The following is a 14556-nucleotide window of genomic DNA, read 5'->3' as shown; positions in this document are numbered from 1 at the left end:
GGAGCAGCCCAAGAAATAGCAACAACAACAACAACAACAATTACAACAACAACAAAAAGACAAAAAAAAAATTATGATCCCTTTAAAAAAAGAATCTTTCATGTTTCATAGTCTGATATTTATCCTGAGTATTTCTCAAATTCCCATCAGGTAGGAAGCCCTGAGCTTGGAAGTGGCCCTTCCTTCTCTTCCTGTCATTCTGCATTCATTATCCCCTTGTTCTGGGTCCAGGCAGGACAGAAATCCAAATGCATATGGTCTTAGTTTCCTCAGGTTGTTGGAGTAAATTACCACAAATTTGATGGCTTACAACAGAAACTTATTTTCTCACAGTTCTGGGGCTAAAAGTCCCAAATCCATGCTGACCTAGAGGGTTTTGGGGAGAATCTGTCCTTTGACTCTAAAGAGCTTCTGGTGGCTGAGTGTTCCTTGGCTTGTAGCCACATCACTGCAAGCTTTGCTCCATCTTCACTTCTCCTTCTTCTCTGTATGTTTATTTTTCCTCTTCTGTGTGTGAAATCCCCGTCTCCCCCCCCCCCCTCCGCCGCTTGGGTATCATAAAAACACTTGCGATGGCATGCAGATAATCCATAGTTATCTCTCTCTCTCTCTTTTTTTTGTTTGTTTGTTTGTTTTGTTCTTTTAGGTCTGCACCTGTGGCATATGGAGGTTCCAACCACTGGCCTACAGCACAGCCACAGCAATACCAGATCCAAGCTGTGTCTGTGACCTACACCGAAACTCACGGCAATGCTGGATCCTTAACCCACTGAGCGAGGCCAGGAATCGAACCCAAGTCCTCATGGATGCTAGTCAGTTTTGTTAACCATTGAGCCATGAGAGGAAATCCCACAGTTATCTCTTCATTGCAGAATCTTTAATCACATCTCCAAAGATATTTTTTCCAAGTACAGTAATATTTATAAGTTCTAGGCATTAGGACTTGCTAATGTTGTATGGCTATTATTCAACCTGCTGCATTTGTCCACCACAGAAATCACATAGAGTGCTCTGAAGAGCTTCTCTCCCTCACTGTATTATCCTCAGCAGTATTCACTCCGCAATAGAGGTACCAGCTGTAAAGCCACTGTTGACCAAGAGCACAGTGTGTTTATGCCTCCACTTACTCAAGCACTTCAGAACAAACTGTGCTAGTTGCTGGAGAGCGAGGTCAACAGAAACCTCCACCACGGCAGGGTGACAGCCATGGCTGGAGCACGCTCAGGGGGCAATGAGAATAAAGGGGAGGGGTTCCTAATCCAGTCATGGTTGAGCCGGGGAGGCTACCTCGAGGAGGTGAGATTTCATGAGATCCTGGGGAATAAGTAGAAGTTCACCAAGAAGAGGGGAAGGCAAGTTCTAAGGCAAAGCAAATTGCCTGTGCAAACACCTGGAGGTCTAGATGGGAGACTGGCCAAAGGGATAGACCAGAGGGGATAGTGTATTCAGGCTGTTAAGAAGCCAGATGTGGGGGGACTGGTGGTTGGCTGTGCCAGAGGGGGTGGGAAGGAGGGTGGGCGAGGAGCTCCCCTCTGCTCTGTGCAGCCAGGTTTCTTCCGTGGGACAGAGGACACAGGAGGGAAGGCCTGGAGACAAGATGATTCGTCTGCTTTGGGAGAGTTGTTTGTTCATCCCCTAATCCATTTCTCTCTGGCCCTGGCTGGCTGTCTCTCTCTTCTCTGCTAAAAACCACCATGGCCAAGGAGAAGGCAGTATCCTTTGCCAAGTCGGCCAGCCGTTTTCTCCTCTCTCACAAAACCAGGGCACACAGCCATGAAATGATTCATATGTAAATTATCTGGAGTTAGAATCATGAATCACTTAACATAAATAATGGTAAATGACTGAATAATGTAAGTTCAGTGCAGTTCAAGACAAAAGCGATGTTCACATCCGCATCGAGAAATGTTTTCCTGGAACACGTCATCTAGAGCATTTTTACATGTGAGAAACAAAGCTGACATACGTGTTGCCTAAGAAATAGGAAGATGCTGTTCATAAAGGTTTCGGGGCCCTGTTCCGTTTTGCTTCTGAGGATGGTTTAGTTTAAAAGGTGACTTTTTCCTTCAAAGGCATTTTTACCCGGCATCATCGCATGTTGGGAAACAAAGGCTAATAGCTCCCTTGTCCCCACAAAACCCTTCACTGTGTGCGTGGAATGCGAGCCATGGTTGAGTAGCATACACTAAGCCAAGATAGTGAATAATGGTGGAGAAAATGCTGCGATACACACCTAACATTTGAAATGTAGCACTGCCCTGGTTGAACTTCCACAGTGTGTAGCCCAGAAGGCTCTCTGTTGTGTGTTTCAACGAAAAGATGACTTTGGGGAGTTCCCATCGTGGCACAGCAGAAACGAATCCGACTAGGAACCATAAGGCTGCAGGTTTGATCCCTGGCCTTGCTCAGTGGGTCAAGGATCCATCATTGCCATGAGCTGTGGTGTAGTTTGCAGATGTGGCTTGGATCCTGTGTTGCTGTGGCTGTGGTGTAGGCCAGCAGCCATAGCTCCGATTAGACCCCTGGCCTGGGAACCTCCATATGCTGTAGTTGTGGCCCTAAAAAAAAGCAAAAAAGAAAGAAAAAAAAGATGACTTTGGGGAGGTGTCGTCTCTCTATGGGGCAGACTCCTGTTTTAGCTCCATTTTGAGAGTTCTTGGCATACTGGTGATGGGGATTATTTTACATAGGTCAGTCTAAATGAGCATCCCAAACAGAGCCCCCGAATAGAGGGAACTTTATAGACTCTTCTAACTTTGGGGAAACGGGGAAGAGGGAGGAGGATTGTAGTGCAAGACCCATTTGGCTTAAAATCAAAGGCCTGAAGTTCCTGTTGTGGCTCAGTGGGTTAAGAACCTGACATAGTAGCTATGAGGATGTGGTTCAGTCCTTGACCACACTCAGTGGATTGAGGATCCAGCACCGCCACAAGCTTCAGTGTAGGTTGCAGAGGCGGCTCGGATCTGGTGTTGCCGTGGCTGTGGTGTAGACCAGCAGCTGTAGCTCTGATTGCACCCCAAACCTGTGAACTTCCATGTGCAGCAGGTGCAGCTCTAAAAGCAGAAACAAAAAGGTACATCCACCCCGGCTTGTTACTGTAATTAAGGACATGGTTGGCACAGATGATTCAAAGCCTCCTAAGCAAGCATATGGATGTGGAGAGTTTATGGGGGCTTTCCTTTGTCTCTTTGGCCACGAGGGGTTGGCTGAACAGCTGCTGCTCTCGGGAGGGACTAGGGCACTGCCTGCTGCCTAGCACTGCTGCTCTGTGACTCAGGCCTGTGGGATTGGAAGCAGGTAGCCCTGTGGCCTCCCAGCCATGAGTGGTTAGGGTCTGAGACCGCTGTTCTCCCACGTCTGCCAAGTCTAGTCTAAAGCCGGTCTAAGACCTCCCGCCCTGCTCATTAATGGGCTCATTTCTGGTATGAAGCCTTGACCACGAACTCCCTGTGATACTGCTTCTCATCCTCATCTTTTCAAGGAATTAGTTTCAGCTTTGCAGCTATCATTTTTGAAAAATTCCAACTCGACTTTAAAGCATCCCTCTTTGAAAGGGGATGTGGTGCAGTACAAAAAAATGTGGACTTGGATGTCAGGAACCTAGGTTTGCATCCCCCTGAAAGGACTGTCCTAAGGATAAAGTGTTAAGACAGTGTACAGGGACCTTGCACAGCGACTGACAAGTAGTGACTAGATTTCTAAAAAATATAGTTCTTTCCTGCTTCTTTTCTTTCCACTACTTCTGTTTAGCATCTGCACTGTCATTTGCCAGCATGTATTGAGTGACTACTTGGACAAACAGTGCATTCAGCACCCAAGAAACACCGCCCACCATGTGCAGGAACTCGCAGCAGATTTTCTTTGGATGTTATTTATTCACTTGTTACTTATAACTAATATTTGTGTCTAATGTCCAAAAGCATTTGAGAGGGCTCTGAGTAAAAATACACATATATGTGAATGCATGAAGACCAGAGAGGAAACATAAATGGTATCCTGAGCTAGAGTGAAGATAATTATCTGACTGCTGTAGTGGAACACTAAATTTAGTTCTAAGATTAGTGATAAGGGAGGCAAAAGGGGTGGTAAGCAGGACACACACACAGACACACAAGCATATAATGTGGATGCATACATATGTGTGTATTTAGATAGCAAATGATAGCTCTTATAAGGTAACTTTCTTTTCTTTTCTTTTTTTTTTTTTTTGCATTTTAGGGCTGCATCCATGGCACATGGAGGTTCCCAGGCTAGGGGTCCAATCAGAGCTACCACTGCCAACCTACACCACAACCACAGCAATGGAGAATCTGAGCCATTTCTGCGACCTACACCACAGCTCACAGCAACACCGGATCCTTAAGCCACTGAATGAAGCCAGGGATTGAACCCGCAGCCTCATGGATCCTAGTTGGGTTCGTCAACCACTGAGCCACGACGGGAACTCCTTATAAGGTAAATTTATATAAAAGTTATCTTTGGACACCTAGAGCGTGTAAGAGGGCAGTTAGCAGAACAGCTCATTTCCTAAATGCCAAACATTTTATTATTACTGTTACTGAGAATCAACAAATGTGACAATACTGAGAGATTTTGCTTCATAATAATATAGAGCAATAGGTGATGATTCATGGGTTGGTGTATTGAAAATAACTCCTTAATGCTGTGAGTAACCATTTTGCTATAGTGCTGATCCCAGCTGCATTACTTACCAGGACTGATCATCAGGTGGTCTTTCAGAGAAGTGATTGGCGTTAAAATGAGAATGAAATGAGGATAGTGGTCCCCAGGGTACTGTATGTTTCATGATTTCAGAAATAAGTGATGATAAGGAACATCCATTGGGTCAGTGATTTTGGCACTCTGTCATTTTTTTTCATGCATTTCAACATGAAAGTCAAATGCATATTGGTAATAGTTCAAAAACTGAAAATGTCTGTGGTGCTATAAGTTGTATCCCACAGGCATGCCAAGTTTCCTTATATGCCTAGTCCTTATTTCGGAGTGTTCACTGAAATGAAAAAGTGATTCCATCTGCATTACAAAGTTTTCATAGCATCATAGCATCACAGGCTCTTAAGGTGTTGGAAGTGAAGGAGAGGCAAGGAGATATAGTGGGTTTTCTGTGCTAGAGGGCATGCCGAGCCCTTCCAGAGATGTTTGAGGGGTGTCTTTTCTTTTATTAGCAACCATGAGGTGCGACTCTGACTTGTCCCTGTGGAAACCACCTGGGCCAGGGTTTGGCTTGTCTCTGTTCTTTCAGCATCAGATCTGCAGCCTGTGCTGTCCTCCAGACCACAGGATGGAGCAGAGGGTTCTGTAATTTCTGACCCACCTCTCTCAACCCTTTTTTGACAGGAACATCTGATTGAGAACGAAGTGTCGATACTGCGCCGAGTGAAACATCCCAATATCATCATGCTGGTGGAGGAGATGGAAACAGCTACTGAGCTCTTTCTGGTGATGGAATTGGTCAAAGTAAGAAGACTGAGAGATTTCTTTTTTCTTTTCTTTTGGCCATTCTTGTGGCATGCAGAAGTTCCCAGGCCAGGAATCGAACCCAAGCCATAGCAGTGACACTTCTGGGTCCCTAACCCCCTAGGCCACCGGGGAGCTCCCATGAATGGAGAGATTTCAAGGGAGTTCAGTGGTGCCAAGGCCTAAGACTTACAATAGTCTTAAAGGACCTAATTGGAAAAGTATTTTGCTACTCTGAAACAGTCTTTATAATTTTCAGTTTTAGTAGCACTTGTGTCATTTTTTTCATCCACTCCAGGCTGATACACCCTCTTTGTTACTTTCATAGGATGGGCGCCGTTGATGTCTTGACATGTTCTTTTATGTGTCCTTCAGGGTGGAGATCTTTTTGATGCAATTACCTCTTCAACCAAGTACACGGAGAGGGATGGCAGCGCCATGGTGTATAACCTGGCCAACGCCCTCAGCTACCTCCATGCCCTCAGCATCGTGCACAGAGACATCAAGCCAGAGAACCTCTTGGTATGCCATCTCTGCCTTTTCTGTTTCAACTCAAGAGACAGTAGGCACATGCCAACAATCCTAAATAGACCATGACATGTTAAAATTCCACACCAGCCCGGCGGTAGGACACTGAGAGAATTTAAATCTAGAAAAGCAAGTCGCCGACCATAGTATGTCAGTGGATTTCTTGACTTGATGGATATTTCTGCATTTACTGTTTACCAGAGGTTAGAAAACATGTTTTCATTTACATTTTGATGTTTTAACTGGAGAAAGTACGAACAGTAGTAACTGAAGAAAGGTGAGCAGGAACATTTTTTTATGAGGCAAAAAATTCGGAATAATAAATTAGGGGCAGAATTGGAGGCTTAGAGGAGCCAGAAGTAGGACCCAAGGGTTCATTTCTACGCAGGACGGAGCTTTGGAAGTAATCGAGTCCACTCATCTCAGCTTTATGGCTGTGGAAATGGAGACTCAGAGATGCTAACTCTCCTCAGTTAAAAGTTCCGGTTGTCCCACTGTTCTCCAGGAGAAAGTCTTACTCTGTTAACGGCACTCAGCTTCATAATCTGGTCCCAAATTACCTTTCCAGCCTCTTCTGTTATTCTTCCCTACCCATCTGGTCAGCATGGCACTCACCTTCAAGCCACAGTTAACTCACCTCATGGTGGCCTTAATAACTAAACGTAGCTTGCTAATTGGGCCAGTCCTCATGTCCACATTGTAGGGGAACTTTAGAGGAGGCGATTTGGGGGTTCTGCACACGCGCATCCCCCCAGACACTTGGCTTCTCTGGTTCTACCTTTCATGGCTGAATATCATCTAATCATCATTACTGCTTGGGAAGTGAGCTTATCTGAGTCTCCAAACCCAGGTTTTCCCCGGGCCCAGGAGCCATAGAGACCTGACTTAATCAAGTAGCATTACATGTTATTGTTGATGCCCATACTGCTTCTCTCCCCCAGCAACATGGCAGACACGTTCATCTTGTAAGATACTGAGCAAGGCATGCCTTCTTGATATCGCTGCAGACCCCCTGGGCAGAGGCAGTCATGGCCACCTCTGGTTTCTGCTGTACCTGCCGAACTGTGGTGATTTTATCGTTTTCTTGTCTATCGTCTTCTCTAGGCTGGAAGCACCCATGGAGCATGGTGCATTTCAGTTACTGTTAATACCCCCACGTAAGCACACAGTAGATGTGGAGTGGATGGCTGGTGACTGACCACTGATGGTCACTTAGCTAGCCAACAGTGGGCACTCAAACACTGGTCTTGACAGCCTGCTGTCTGCTTGCAACACACAGTAATTGCTGAATGGAGTCTGCACTGATGGATGGGCTTTGGGGCCATCCCGAGACTTTATGCCAATTCAGATTCCCCTTTTGATAATATCCCTTGATAATTTCTAAGTGTCCACTTAAAAGTATGTGAGGGAGGAGTTCCTGTTGTGGTCGGTGATTTAAGGACCCAAGATTGTCTCTCTGAGGATGTGGGTTCGATCCCTGGCCCTGCTCGGTAGGTTAAGGATCTGGTGTTGCCATGAGCTGTGGTGTAGGTGACAGATGCTACTCAGATCTGGCATTGCTGTGGCTGTGGTGTAGGCTGGCAGCTGTAGCCCTGATTCGACCCCTAGCCTGGGAATTTCCATATGCCGTAGGTTCGGCCATAAAAAGAAAATAAATGAATGAATAAATGAATGAATGAATGAATGTGAGGGGGTTCCCTGGTGGCCTAGTGGTTAAGGATTCAGCATTGTAACTGCTGTGGTGTGGGTTGGATCCTTTACCAGGGAACATCTGCAGGCTGTGGACATGGCCAAAAAAAAAAAAGTATGTATGTGAGGTTTTTTCCCTTCCTGTCTTCTGCCTTGAGGGAAAGTGTTTCATTTCTGTGTGTTCCTGTTAGGAAGATAACTACCCCTGCCCTGTAAAACAAGATGTATTATTGGACTCTGTTTTATGAAATCTCAGGGCAAAGAGGCCAGGCCTCCAGATGGACGTGAGGGTGCTGTCCTCACTCCTGCAGACTGGCTCCTGCCCGTCACAGGCTGCAGTCTGGCAGGCCCAGGCGCCTCCACCACTGACACTGACGGAGCTTGGCCAGGGGCTTCGCAGACAGAGGTGACAAGGCTGTCCCTGGGTGTGGCCAGGTGTTCAAGAGGACACCCCCTGCTCTCCACGGCCCCTCTCACCCCAGTGGCTGCAGTTACTGATGTTCCTCAAGGCCCAGTGGTTACCGCGGAGCCCACACGGCAGCTCTGCCTGCCGAAGCCCAGCCAGCGGGGAAGGTGGCGGAGGCTCAGTGACCTTTCCCGTAAAGCCGAGGGTGTCCACTTCCCGGCTCCCTGATTCCACTCTCACCCCATTTCTCCTCTTTCCCTCTCACAATTTCTTAACGTCTGCAAAACCTCAGTATCTGCTACGTCCTGCTGTTCTCCTGTTCATCCCCGCAAGATACTGTCACAGGGATTGACGTCTCCATCGGGCCTGCCACGTCTCAGGACATGGCCGGGAGACTGGAAGTGAGTGCCTCGTTTAGTCCCACCTGCCCTGGATGGGGTCCCCCTGCTCGAGACCTGCCCCAGCCCCCCTGTGCTGCCCAAGGGGGGTGGGGGAGAAGATGATAAAACTGTTGTCTGGGTGAGGCTCCTGTGTGGCAGGAAGCGGCCACGGAGTCGGGCTTTGGAGACTTTCAGCTGCACAAATCTGAGTAAAATATGTGTCTGCCTTGGAGACCTAACCGGACCCCCCAGCAGATTCTAGAACGAGTCAGCACGTCTTCCTCGGCCTCAGATGAGAAAGTGCCCTTGAGGTGCTAAAAGTAAACAGCCGTGGTGACTGTCGGCCCATTGCCACTCGGAGAGGGAATTCAGTCTTTAAACAGCAGAGTATTCAGACATGGAGTTTGCAGCCCTTCCTCTGGCAGCAGCGTTATAACTTAAACCCCTGCCAGCCGCAAGGTACCGGTCGCCGTGTCAGGGAGCACAGGGGTGGCCGTTAATGCCATGAGTTACAGCCTGGCGGTGCCCTGTCAGACTTAACTAGGAGAGACCAGTGATAAATTCCAAGTTGCCAGGCGTTCTGGGGATGGGGGAGAGGGGAGGAGGGTTGGTTTCTCATAGTTGAAGTCCTTCTAAATCATGATGTTGGCATTTTATTTAGAGGATGCACGACCGGCCGTGCGCTTAGCTTGGGGGACCTGCGTGCCTCAGGTCTTTCCGTTTCGCATTCTCAGAGCAACTGCTGACAGCACTGCTCGATTGTGGTGGGGTGTTTGAGCAGCACAGGCCTTGGGGGCTCCTGACAGGGCTTGTTCAGATACCACTCAGAGTCTGCATCACGTGAGGGCTGTCAGATGGGTATCTGTCTCAGGGGGGAGGCACATTCAGTTACCTCCTCATAACTGGTGTTTTCTGAGCCTCGGTTTCCTCATCTATGAAATGGAGTTAACTGTTCTGTTCTCATTTGCCCAGCAGAGAGACTGTAGGAATTGGGTAAGACAGTGTTTGGGAGAATACTGGAATCTCTGGAATCCTCTGAGGCTGTCAATTACTGGGGAGATCTGGACTCTGCCAGAGTGGAAGGCCTTTAGGGTCCCTGTGCATCTAGTCAGCTTTCTCTCGCTCTCCTTTTTTTTTTTTTTTTTTTTTTTGGTCTTTTTAGGGCCGCACCTGCAGCATATGGAAGTTCCCAGGCTAGGAGTCAAATCAGAGCTGTAGCTGCTGGCCTACACCTCAGCCACAGCAATGCGGGATCTGAGCCGCATCTGTGATCTGCACCACAGCTCACGGCGATGCCAGATCCTTAACCCACTGAGCAAGGCCAGGGATCAAACCCCTGTCCTCATGGATACTAGTTGGGTTTGTTACCGCTGAGCCACAATGGGAACTTCTAGTCACCCCTTTCTTAAAATCAGTCCCTTAAAGCAAAGCCATGTGCGTGTGTGTCAGTTTCTTAAGCAATGTCATAAATGTGTGTGGGTCAAGATTTATAGATGTATATATATTTTTCCTGCTTTGAAGAGAATCTCCAGCTAAGATTTGATATATACTTACATTCTCTTTCACATATTTGCTTCTGTGTCTAGCGTTGGGGAGAGATGAATCAGATAAAATATTATTATTTCAGGCTTGCCTACCCCTTGTGATACTTCTCTTTTGATGTTTAGCCAAGGAGTACCACTTGCCCAAACATAATTCAACGGTTACAGACTATTGAGTCCCTTTCTATTTATGCTTCTGCATCTGACTCTGAATTCCTTACAGGGGATGTGAAAAACAGGACTTCTGGGACTCCTGGGTATCTGACAACAACCCTTAAATACCCCCTAGGCATCTCTAAATTGAATGTCTAAAATAAACACTATTTTTAAAAATGTGCCTAATGAGTGTATTTTAAAGTTGTAAAAACAAAATGACATTAACAAAACTTTTTTTTATTTTTTTACTCATGATGCAGACATCAAGAATTACAATGTTTCTTATAATGTTCTTATCACTGCAATTACTTGGGGAATTTCTTTGTGAAGTCTGGGTTTCGGTAAATGCATCATAAATTCTAACTGTAATTCAGATTGTTCTCATTAGTGTTTACATTAAACATAATGGATGGAGAGTTGTCCTAAGACGAAGCATGACTAAGAACCTGTCTTCTGTTGCTTTAGGCTGAATCATTAGTAGCTTTGAATCTGCTTCTGCTAAGTTGTGGGCTGACTCAGAATGAGAAATATCTGTGATGGGCTGCAGATCCCCCACCATTAGTCCTATGAAACTTGGACGCCATAAAGATGCATGCTGGGCATAGGCATTTAGTACATAAACATGGAATCAGTTATAAATACTAAGGTGAAGAAGATTTCTCTTAAGCTACTGAGAACCTCACAGGCAAGGAAGGTATTCAGTGTCATCCTTAAAAAAAAAAATGCCTGTGAAGGTTGGGGGTCATTGGCAGGGGATAGCCTGAGGTTTTTCTGTTGATGTGTTTATCAATCACTCCCCTCATTAAGTACCAGACTAATGGGTGACGTCAACACACTTATCTTGAAAAAACATAATTTTCTAAATTTTTTTCTTCCTTTAGTAAGTAGCAGCTTAGGTAAAAATCTGGTTCGGTTCATAGTAAAACATAAGGGAACACAAAATATGTTGACATGTGAAAACAGAAGGGTATGACATAGGTACAGGTAGGGTTTCTGCAGTTATTCCCTGAAATTCAGTGTTTTCAGAATGGAAGTCCCAGAGGCCAAATAGCATGTTACAGATCACAGAGGCAAACCTCAGTTCTGTTCTCATACACATGTTGCTTCCAAAACGATCCATTTAAAAGGTAGCTTCCAGACTTTTATCCCATCACGGAAGTTTGCTTGTCTATTTGTAAATTAATTTGGAAATTAATTTTTCCAAAGTATGGAACTACCATATGTTCATTGTAAATGTTTTGGAAACTACTATAAGGAGTTTTTTAAGAACAGCTATGGGTTCTGAGATTGGCTTTCTTGTGAATCCACTTTGGGCCCATCTCTCTTCCCTTAGAGCAAGTTCTTAGATTTCAGGAAAGGAGATTATGAAATTTGCATGTGGCTGAAATGCTTTCTAGAAAAGTTGCTTCATTTTTAGCAAAAGCATTCACTTCTTCACCAGCATGTTTTCCGTGATGATTCTCTGAGCAGTCAGCCCTTCCGGGGGGAAAAAAAGGAACATTTTTCAGGTCCTGATCTGCATTTCATCTCAGTCCATCCTCACACCTCCGCCATGAGGCTGGGGCAGGTGTCATCCCATTGCACAGATGAAGAAACCCGCCCAGGGCAGGCGAGGGACGGTCAAAAGTCGCATAACCAGACAGCAGGTGGAGTGGTTGGTTATGCGAGCTCAGGCTGTCTGATCCCAAAGGTCATTTTCCTTCTAAATTTCCAAGGTTCTCCCCTGTGTAATATTTATATTCATCATTGTCTGGAGAACGAGTCCTAATTTCTCTTCTAAACTAAACATGTAAGTTGGAGAGTGCCTGGCGCTTCAGTGGACACTTAATAAACACAATTTCTGAGGCTCGCAAGCCCCCCACTTCCCCACAGTAAGCACACAGCGAAGGTCAGTGTCCTGCCTCCAGGCTCAGAGGCCTCCCAGACCACACCAGGTAAGAGCCACCTACACCCCACCCCATCCCCGTGTATACTGTGCATTAGACTCTAGGTAAGGACCTTTTGGCAAAGGAAGAAATGTCTTTTCATACTTTACACAAAATCACATGCCACCTGTCTAAAAAGAAAAATCAGAGCTTTGAAAAGCAGCAGAGATCAACTGTGGTGTTCCTATCATAAGCAACTGTTTCTTTTGATTTGTTTGTAAATGTGTCTGTGTCATTTCTGCCTAATTCCAAAGCATTCCCCCCTCCTGCCCCCCTCCCCAATCCCTGAAGGGGGGAAAAAACAACTTCTGATTATTGGCTGATTCCTGTTGCAGGTGTGTGAATATCCAGATGGAACCAAGTCATTGAAACTGGGAGACTTCGGGCTGGCCACTGTGGTGGAAGGCCCTTTGTACACCGTCTGTGGCACCCCAACTTATGTGGCCCCAGAAATCATTGCTGAAACTGGGTAAGACTCCTGGTGGTTTGGGCTAGTCCTTTAACTTTGGTGGGAAAAGGTATGTTTAGCTGCCACCGCCGCTGTGTAGGCACGTGCCTCTTGGGAAGGTGGAGGGCTGGAGAGATGTTACCTGCCCCGGGACTGTGATCCCAGGCACCCGGACTTCGCCCCAAGGCCAGTCTTGGGAATAACGGTGGTTGTCCCCAGCGGTGGTGGGGTTGGGCAAAGAGCAGGAATGAAAGGAGCAGTTTGGCACCGGGACCTTTCTTCCTGACAAACAGAGGCAAGGGCTCCAGCGGTTGAAGGGCTCCCGGGAGTAGTGTCACTGTGTCCCCTTTCCCACCCCTTTGTTTTCCCAGCTATGGCCTGAAGGTGGACATTTGGGCAGCTGGCGTGATCACGTACATACTCCTTTGTGGATTCCCGCCCTTCCGGAGGTCAGTGGCTCTTTGCGGGACAATATTTGAGTTATAAACCCTCTCCCTTTGATCAGGAAGCAGACATTCCACTCCTGGCAACCAGGACCAGAAATTGGTCAGTGAAAACATCAGTTAAAAATTATATAAACATACCTTTCACTTTTTAACTTTAAGTTACAACCTATTAACGTATATTTGTGTCCACACTTTTGATGGGCCTTTGCTTTGTGCATGGTCCACTGAGCTTCCTACGGTTATTCTTCCGTAAAACTTCGTTCTCAGTCTTTTTCAAGAGGCGTGAGATTTAAAGATCCTTGTGAAGCAGTCTCACCCTTCCAGGTAAGCCTTTTTCCAGTTCCTGATAGTTGTGTCTTCTCCTTAATTCAACAGCAGTTTTTTCAACAACTCACTTTGTTTTTTCTTTTTAGGGCCACCCCTGCGGCATATGGATGTTCTGAGGCTAGGGGTCGAATTGGAGCTGTAGCCAACAGCCTATACACCACAGCCACAGCCATGCAGGATCCAAGCTGCTTCTGCAACCTACACCACAGCTCACAGCAATACCAGGTCCTTAACCCACTGAGCGAAGTCAGGGATCAAACCTGCATCCTCATGGATATTAGGTTTGTTAATCGCTGAACCATGACAGGAACGCCAACTCACTTTCCAAAGCACCCAACCTGGTTCTTATAGAAACAAGGAGCTCTTCTCTTTTAAATTCATTTTGTCTGTTTACATAGTATTTCAATTTAAGTAGAATTACAAATAATTTTGGCATAAACAGGCCTGGGAATAAACGGACTGACCCTTGATGACCATGCACTCACCTGGTGGCTGCACACGGAGTCTGAGTGTATGGTAGGGCCCACAAAGGGTGCTTTTTCCCAGGAGTTTGTGAGCAGAGGGCAACTCTGTTTTGTTTTGGTCATGCCCATAGTGTGCAGAAGTTCCTGGGCCAGGGATTGAACTTGTGCCATGGCAGCAATCTGAGCCATAGCAGTGACAGCACTGGATCCTTGACCCACTGAGCCACCAGGGAACTCCAACATAGCATCTTTTTTGATCAGTCCTGTCTCCATCTTTGGAGCAAATGAACGTGTTGAAGAAGAAGTTCATCAAAGGATGCATGTTTGATTTTCTTCTGAGTTGTCGTAAATGTTCTTTTCCTTTCAATCCCTTCTTTGGTTCATTTTCCAACTGTGTATAGAGTAGCTACTGTGGGCCAGACACTCTATACTAAGTGGTGGGAATCAAGTGGTGAACAAAACATATTTTCTAAGGCCATGGTGTTTAGAGTGGAGTATTTGGTCAGGAAGTAAAAAGTGGGTTTATTTCATCCTCCCTCCTCCATTTGAAGCTTTCAAAATACAGAAAAGTTGAAATGTTTATCTTTTTCAGATGATCAATTTTCAGTGGGGTTGAACAGTTTCTTGGCTGACATTACTATAAAATAGGAGAGTGGCACAGAGATGTCCCTCCCTACCTTGGAGAGCCTTCTGATGTGAGGACACATTGCAGGAATATTGATCAAACAGACTAAACGGAACAGGAGGATGCTCAGCCGAGGGCTCAAA

General features: G+C 46.1%; 1 protein-coding gene across 9 annotated transcripts in view; it reads left to right on the top strand.

Moving 5' to 3' along the window:
- Nucleotides 1-14556, top strand: part of DCLK2 (doublecortin like kinase 2) — a 164212-nt gene that overhangs the window by 137255 nt on the left and 12401 nt on the right. For all 9 annotated transcript variants that reach the window (XR_007137430.1, XM_047798284.1, XM_047798283.1 and 6 more), the window contains 4 exons: nucleotides 5359-5478; nucleotides 5854-6000; nucleotides 12439-12572; nucleotides 12923-13000. Coding sequence is in view for 8 of the 9 variants with exons in the window: in XM_047798284.1 (XP_047654240.1) it covers nucleotides 5359-5478; nucleotides 5854-6000; nucleotides 12439-12572; nucleotides 12923-13000 (479 nt within the window). In the remaining variant the exon portion in view is untranslated. The remainder of the gene's footprint in view (nucleotides 1-5358; nucleotides 5479-5853; nucleotides 6001-12438; nucleotides 12573-12922; nucleotides 13001-14556) is intronic.

This window comes from Phacochoerus africanus, chromosome 10 (genome assembly GCF_016906955.1).
Source record: "Phacochoerus africanus isolate WHEZ1 chromosome 10, ROS_Pafr_v1, whole genome shotgun sequence".
NCBI classification, from domain to species: Eukaryota; Metazoa; Chordata; class Mammalia; order Artiodactyla; family Suidae; genus Phacochoerus; species Phacochoerus africanus.
The sequence above is the reverse complement of the archived record's forward strand: the minus strand, read 5'-3'. Positions and strand labels throughout refer to the sequence as shown.